Below are 8,172 nucleotides of genomic sequence, written 5' to 3' on the forward strand. Positions count from 1 at the left end.
ACCCACTCTGACCTCCCAGGAGCCAACAGGGACCCTGAGGGGTGGCATCACCTGGACAGTGGCACTGGGTGACACTGGATGACATAGGGTGACACGGCCCCAGCCATACAGACTCCCCCAACAGCTGCCCCACTCTCACAGCCTCCTCCTTCCCCCCACTTCCCTACTGGGGGTAGAACAACCCCATGGGTGACACCATGCCACCCCAACACTCCTGCCACCCAGCCCAGTGGGGACAGTGATGGGGACCCCAAGCTCCTGTCGGGGGTGGTGGGGAGGCTCCAGCACAGTGAAAGGGCCCCGGGTTGTGCTGAGCTGGGTCACGGTGTTGAACGGGGTCATTTAAACCCCTGGTAGGAACTGAAGGTAACAATGCCATGACCTGCTTACCTCCTGCAAATCCCACCCAAATCCCAGGGAGTGGGGCAAGATCTCTGCCCCGAGTTGGGGAAAAGCATCTGGGATGAAGACGAAGCCTCTAAAGTCACGATTACCACCTAACACAAAAGAACCGAAATTTCCCCCATCAGGAACCAGGAGCTATTTAAGGAACAATTGCTGCAATTTTACCCAATACCCGGCAGCTGAACCTTGGCAGCTGCAGGCAGGTGGGGACAGGGAGACTGGGACAGACTGGGACAGACTGGGACAGACGTGTGTATGCAGCCAGACAGAGGGACAGCTGGGTGAGATCACCCCAGGGGATGCTGAGGTCGGTGTTTAGGGAGATGTAAAACACAACCCCATTCACAGCCCTCAGCCTGCAGGTGGGTGTTACACGGGTGTCACCCAGGGACAGCTCGGGGCAGGCGCTGCCTCCCACGCCGGGTGCTGGAGGTGTCCTGGGGCACCCGCCTTGTGTGTGTAAAGATCTGCAGCTACAAATACACACACGTGTATTTATATATATATATATATATATATATGAAAGGAGACTTTTCAAGCTCTCCAGTGGTAACTGGAACCAGCCCTCTCCCCCCTTTGCCCCCCACACCGGGGTTGGGGGCCGGGGAGCGGCCGGCAGCACCGCGCCCCCCCCCCCAGCCTCAGCTCCCATTAGGAATGCTGAGCATGGGCAGCATTTGGATACCAAATGGGCAACCAGCAGGGAATGTAATTGCGGTCCCTGGAAAGGGACAGGCAGAGAGACAGCGACGGGCAGAGAGAGAAAATCTTGTCAGAGACGCTGGACCTGTTTGTATCTGCTCTCCATTAACCGCGCTCGCCGCAGACCTGGGCTGGTGAAGAATAGCTAACACGGCTTAACGGGCTGGAAAAGAGGGGTGGGAAGGGCTGCAAATGATCTCGGCACAAAGGGAAAACGGAGCAGATGAAAACTAAAAGAGCAGTAATTGTGCAGGATGCAGGAGGTGGCCGAGCACCAGCATCCCCAACCACCCCGGCGCCGCTCCCGGCGCCCCAGCCCCACTGAGGGGGCTCAGCCTGCTGGGATTTAGGAACCAGCCCGGTGGCAGAGTTAAAATTCAGGTTACAAAGGCTCCGAGGGGGGGGGGAAATCGAGGTGTGTTTCTTGCAGAGCCTGGTGCAGATGGGAGCGGGGATGGGGGAGACACAGAGCTCGGAGCCGACCCCAAAGGTCCCACCCCAGACAGCCCCAAACAGAGCCAGAACATGGAGGATTTGGGCAGAACCCTATGGCAGGGCCGGCACCAAACCCACCCCAGCACCGAGGCCTGGGGGGGGGTCACATCCAGCACCCAGCACATCCCCCACTCAGCCACCCAGCCCTCCCACTCCAGCACTAAATTCCTCTGGAAGAGACAAACGTGTGTCGGCTTCACCCCCTGGAAGGAGACCTGGCACAGGTGGGCTCCATCATCCTGACCACAAGCCCTGGGGACCCCGGGGGGGGGGGAAATTTGCCCAGACTCAGGCAGTGAAGGGGACACGGCCCCGGCTGCCGCCCACCGAGCTCTTGGACAAAGCCAGGGCTGTGGCTCTGGGAAGCAGCAAGGCAGGAGAAAAGGGCACAAGAAGCCAGAGAGCACGAGCCAGCTCCCCCAGGAGGTGTCCCCTTCACCCCAACTCCCCCACCCCTGTGGCACAGACCCCTCGCCCGTGCCCAAAGGACAAAAGGACCCCCCGAAAGTCCAGCTCTGCTGTCACAGCTGTCCCTGAGTGTCACCTGGGTTCCCGCCAGCCCCGGTAAATCCCTCTGCTAGAAACCATTTCTCCAGCTTCCCAATGCTGGGATTGGGGAGTGCAGAGGAGCAGAACAGAAATTCCAGCTGTGCTCAGAAAACAAAACCAAAAAAATAAAATAAAAAAAAAAAAAAAAAAAAAAAAAAAAAAAAAAAAAAAAAAAGAAAAAAAGGAAGGGGAAGAAGAAGGAAAAAAAAAAAAAGAGAAACAGAAAAGGACCAGAAAATAAGCCTTCCAAGGCAAAGAAATGACTTCACAGTTAAATATAGGCCATGGGTAAAATGTAGACCATTTACAGCATTTGTGCCTGTACTGTAAACAGAGAGAGGAAAATCCCCAGCACTTTGTGCATCTCCCCCTCTGCAGCGGCCACGGGAACAGCTCCGGGCTGCAGGAGCCCCGGGATGACCAGAACCTGCCCAGCACCCAGCAGGGGACAAAAACACTTCCCAAACCCTCTATCCTTCCTCAGCCTTCCAGAGGTTTCCATCCACTACCCCAAGGCAGCGGGTCCTGGGATGGGGACCCTGAGGGACAGGTGGCTCCTTCCCCCAGACCTTTTTTCCCCCGTAGAGATTTCCCACACTCCTGATTTTTCGCTGTGGAACACACCCGAGATGCTCACCCCAAACACACCCAAATGCTGCAGCGTGGGGGCTGTGTGACCCCCACCCACCCAGGCGAGACCCCGACCCACCAGCAGATGCTCTGGGACACCCGGCTCGACCCACTGCAGGTCCCAAAGCTGCAAACCCACCCCGGGACCCTTTGGGTGGACGGTTCCTACAACACCAGCTGGAAAACACGGAGCAACCACCCGAGACCCCGTGGAGGGAAGACCCCTGCCCACGATGCCAGATACGGGAAGACCCCGTGGTCATCACCCCCAACACTTGCACCCAGGACCAGCCCAGACGTGGGATCCTGCACCCAGAAAGGTGAAAGCTCTGCATGTGGCACCCAGCAGAATTCCCCCGTTCCAGGCGGGGATGGGAGCAGCATTGTTCCACACAGATCCCTTCTTCCTCCTTCAGAGATTTACAGGACAACCCAGCAGTTACATCCAGCCCAACCCAGGCAACCTTTTCAAAATGCATCGCTTACGAAATCGTTTTGGGGAAAAAAAAGGGAGAAAAAAAAAAAAAAAATTAAAAAAATAAATAAACATGTAAATCCACAGCAAGTGGCTAAATACCTCCACAGAACAGGCAAATTGCAGCATCCCGAGGTACCACTTATTTTTAATTTAGACCCAATTATGAAATATAGAATTATTCTAATCTGGGCAAATCATATTGACCATGAGATTTATTATTGCCTTTTATAAAATATAGATTGCGCTATAAACCTGAAGAAAAATATTTATCACCAGGATCAGGTCGGTGGGCTCAAACAAGCACTGGGCATTTTTTTCTCTTTTTTTTTTTTAATCCTTTTCGATTTCCCTCTTATTAAATGAGACAGTAGGTGGAAAAAAAAAAAGATGGAAAACGAGGGACCAAAAAAACCCATATATATGTTATTCTTCATTTTTAAGGATGAGACAGTCTTCTAGTAACTCCAGAGACAGGCAAAAAAAAAAAAAAACCCCACTGCTGGGTTCAAAAAGGAAAATAAGCAGAAAACTCAACAGCAATTTCTGAATTTGCAAGGTCTGATGAATTGCCTTGAATTCCAAGACCTGAAGGTGCAGGCAGCGCGTGGGCCGATGGCGACACGGGGTGCTCCCACGTTGGGGAAATTTGGGTCACATCCCCGAGCCAAGCGCTGCGGACGTGCCTGCTAAACCCACCAGCCATTGTCTGCTCTTGCCTCCCGTCCCTTCCCACTTCCTTTGCCCTATTTTATTCTTTCCCCCCCCCCCCCCTCGAAAATATTTTCCCTGCCCACATCAGATTTCAGGAATAAAACGTATATGTTTATAATACCAAACCACCACCCATTTTCCTGGATAAATTCCCCGCTGCCTTCTCCGCGGCGCCCATCCCGGCAACGGGACGCGGGCGGCCGAGCCGAAGCCAACGCCAGGTCCTGTGCCAGCTCTCAGGACACCCAAGAACCATGGGGCCACTTGCGGCACCACCACGGCACCCTTGGGTGCCAAACCTCAGCCCTGGGCCTGGCAGCCCAGCGATGCCACCGGGGGTCTCCGGCGTCTGGGATGCTGGACATGGACCAGGGGGACCCTCGCACATGTTTGGCATTTGGGAGAACAAAAGAAAAGAAACCCCAAGTGTTGGAGCTGGGTAGGCCCAGGAACTGTAACCAAAAACTTTGCAATGGGCTACAAGAAAAAAAAAAAAAAAAAAAAAAAAAAGAAAGAAAAAATTAAAAAAAAAAAAAAAATTGCTGCCTCTTACAAACCCCCACAAAAATGTGAGGGAGATAATAAAATCCATATGCACCGCAGGCGGCCCGCAGCGAAGGCACCGCCGTGCACAAAGGGATGGGGCTCGCCCCAAATTCGGGGCGGCACGAGGGTGTGAGGCCAGGGATGACAGTGACAGAGCTGGCTGGTCCCCCAAAAGGGGGCATGCAGTGGCCACTGGACAGTGACCACCCCCACGAGGGTCCTCAGCCCCACGCGCAGACCGACGGCTCCGGGTGCCCACCCCAACGCAGCCCAAACTTCAATTAACTGTGGTGGTGTCACCAGGAGAGGAGAAGGTGCCACCAAGGGTCCCCTCCCCACAGTGACACTGCCAGAGGGGCAACACCGTGCCAGCAGCCCCAAGCCCTGCCTGCTCTGCCCTGGCCACACCGTGGGGACAAGGACCAGGCCGTGCTGCGCCCCACAGGGGACAAAGAAATCCCCGTTTTACCCCAAAACCAGAACAGCCCAAACCTGGAGGCAGTGAGTGCAGCATCAGCACCACAGACACAAGCCCAGCATTGCCCCCCAGCTCCAGGAATGCTGCCAGGGCCTCAGTAACTTCCAGAACTGGGGGGAAAAATACGGGTTTGGGGGCTTTTTGTTGTCGTTTACCAGAGTCCACACAAATCCCCCCCACTCAAACCACAGGGGGTTGGGTCCAAGGGGAAGAAAGGGGTCAGGGGCCTGGGGGTCCCAGCCACCTGAGCCAGGAGCAGAATTCCTCCTGGCTTCCAACTCTCCAACAGTTGGTTTTTGGGGGATTTTTGTTTGGGGTTTTTTTTTTTTTCCTGGTTCTTCAAAATTACGAACAAAGAAATGCAACAGAAATGAAACTCTCGCTGGAAAAAAATATAAAATAAAACAAAATATGGATGCTTGGGAACAAAAAAATAAAATAAATCGATTTCGACGAAAATCTAAATTCACAGACATTCAAAACATAAATTCACAGGGAAACCAAGCCGAACCGGCAGGGATGGCTTTTCCAGGATGGAAATAAAACGGGGAGCAGGAGCTCCCTCGCACCCCTCCGCCAGGCCGGGAAGCACCCACCCCAACCCCCACCCCGGCCCATTTCGCCGTTTCACCCCCAAATGGTTCTTTTCGGCCGCCCCAGCCGCCTTTTGTCGGATTTCGGAGTTTTTCCGCAGAACCTTCGCCGAGCCGCCCCCGAGAGAGGGACCGGGGGGCGAGGAGGGGGGGAGATGGGACCGGCGGGGAGGAGGAACTTGAACTTCCCCGAAGTTGAGCACGGAGGGGCCAGGGGGGCCGAGCCGCAGCCACCACCGCCCCGCTCCCACCCCCCCTCCGCCGCCCCCGGGGACCGCGACCCACCCGCAGCCGATACCCCCGGGGCTGCCGGTGACCCCCCCGGAGCCCCGGGAGAACTTGTGGGGAGGGGAACTTCAGGGGGCAAACCCGCCTGGGGGGACCCGCGCCGAACCCCCGGGGCCGCCCGCATCGTTTTACCGGAGCGAACCGAAGACCGAACCCGAACCGCTGTCACCGAGGGGCTGCGGGGCACCGGGGAGGGGGGTGGAGAAGGGCTCGAACTTGGGCGTCGCTGCGGTGCGGACCCCCAACCCCCCCCGCGACCGGTTCCCCCCGCCCTGAGACCGGCCCCCACCGTCCCCCCGGACTCACCTGGGGTTGCTCCGGTTCCAGTAGACCGCGTACCGATCCGAGATAACTTTCCCGGTCTCGTCGGTCCAAACGCAGACCCCGACGAGGGCGGCGAGCAGCGCGGCCGCCTCCCAGCGCACCATCGTCCCGGGCGGCGGCGGGGGGGGGCGGCTCCGGCCGCTTCAGGGGGCGGCGGGGCGGGGGGCGGCGGAGCCCTGGGGCCGGCCGGGGGCGGCGGGCGGGCGGCGGGGGGCGGCGGGCGGGCGGCCAGCCCTCACCATGGCCCGCGGCCCCGGGCCCCGTCAGCGGGGGGAGTTGGGGGCGGCCGCGGCGCGGCGGAGCCGGGGCAGCCGCATCCCGCGCCCGGGGGGGCGGCGGGGACCGACCGGTTCCCGCGGCGCCACCCGCGATCGCCCCCCCCGGGGCACCGGGAACCTTCGCCCCCCCACCCCCCTCCGCCGCCGCCGCTGCTGCCGCCGCCGCCGCCGCCGAACTTCGGCCAAGTTCCTGCGGGCGCCGCCGCCCCCGGTACCGAGCCACGCACCGGCGGGAGGGGAGCGGGAGGGAGCGGGCTGGGCCCCGCCGCGGGCTCCTCCGCTCCGGGGAGACCGGAGAGACAAAGGCCGGGCCGCGGAGGCCGCCGCTCCCTCAGTGCCGCCGCGCCATGCTGCGCCCGCCGCCCCCCGCCCGCCCCGACACGCTCCGCCCCCCCCCCGGCCCCGCCCGGCGCCCCCCGCCCCGCCCCGCGCGGCTCCGCCCCCCCCGCGCCCCCCGCCCCGCCTCGCGCCGCCGCCTCTGACACGTTGTGGCACCGGCGGCCGGACCGGGACCGGGGCGGGGTCACCGCGCGCGACACCGCCCCTCCGCGGGGAAGGGGGGGGGGAACGGGACCGGGGATGGGGGTGCAGTGAGGGTTGGGAGGGGGCTTTGCAAAGGGGGGGGGGAGCGGGGGTGACACCGGCAGCACCGGGGGCCCGGGGGTCCCTTTGCCGTGGAGGTTTGGGCATTGCAGGGTGCAGCACGCAAGGGAGGGGGGGCCTGGGGGGGTTTTACCTCGAGGAAGGGGACGTCAGGGTGCAGGGGGAGCCAAAGGGGGGGTCGTTAGGGAGGGGTAAGTGGGGGCTCGCCCCAGAGGGACAATTTTTTCACTTCCACATGGGAAAATCCAGCAGGAATTTCAGTTGCAGGGTGCCCGGCACAGCTCTGGAGACCACAGGGGAGGCCACGTCCCACACCGGGACATCCTTGTTGGTATCACCAGGGCAGGACCCACCCTGCTCCTGAATCCCCCCCTGAAAACTTCAATTTTCCATCGCTGCTGTTGCAGAGGGATGAGCAAGCACGAGGGGACCCAGACCCCCCTCTCCGGGGACCCCTCCCGGGTTTTGGGGCCACCAAGGTGTCCCTTGAGGTCCTGGAGCTCCTCAGGTGCCACCAGCTGCAGATTCACACCCAGCTGGCTCGACAATAGCAACAAGGTGCCCATTAAACCCAACGGGAGTCAGCAGCCACAAATCCCCCCTCGCCGCCTGTCTTTATGCTGCAGCATCTTAAATATCCTTGTAAATCTGTCTGCATCTGATGTGCTTTTAGTTTGGAGTTTGTCAGCTTCGACGGGGAGACCGCGGGCCATTGTAAAACACCTCCCGCGCCGCGCGGAGCCGGTGGGGTATAAATAAAATATGGATCGTCGTCATTATTTATTTAAGAGGATCTATTTTGAAAAAAAAACCCGAGCGGGCCGTGGGGGCTCTGCGTCCCTCCCCCGCCTCAAAAAAGTAAAACAAATAAAAGCAGAATTATTTTTCAAATAGCGCCGCAGGGGCGTCCTCCCCGCCTCGCCCTCCACCAGCAAGGTTACCCAGCTCTTTATCGTGCTCCCATCAAGATATTTCTCTATCAAGCCACCGACAACCAATCTTTCTCCCTGTCAGGGGGAAGCTGTCAGAAACCCATCCACTTGTCCATCAAGTTTATTTGTTTTCATTCATCCCACCAAGCCACTAAAAGCC

At 59.0% G+C, this 8,172-nt stretch overlaps 1 protein-coding gene across 1 annotated transcript in view; it reads right to left on the reverse strand.

Annotated features, from left to right (window-relative positions):
• EFNA2 (ephrin A2) overlaps nt 1–6,867 on the reverse strand; it is a 36,231-nt gene extending 29,364 nt beyond the window's left edge. The window contains exon 1 of the mRNA XM_071727661.1: nt 6,182–6,867. Within this exon, the coding sequence (XP_071583762.1) occupies nt 6,182–6,303 (122 nt within the window). The 5' untranslated portion in view covers nt 6,304–6,867. The remainder of the gene's footprint in view (nt 1–6,181) is intronic.
• Between the last annotated feature and the right edge of the window lie 1,305 nt (nt 6,868–8,172).

The sequence above is a fragment of the Heliangelus exortis genome, chromosome 28 (genome assembly GCF_036169615.1).
Source record: "Heliangelus exortis chromosome 28, bHelExo1.hap1, whole genome shotgun sequence".
In the NCBI taxonomy this organism is placed as follows: domain Eukaryota; kingdom Metazoa; phylum Chordata; class Aves; order Apodiformes; family Trochilidae; genus Heliangelus; species Heliangelus exortis.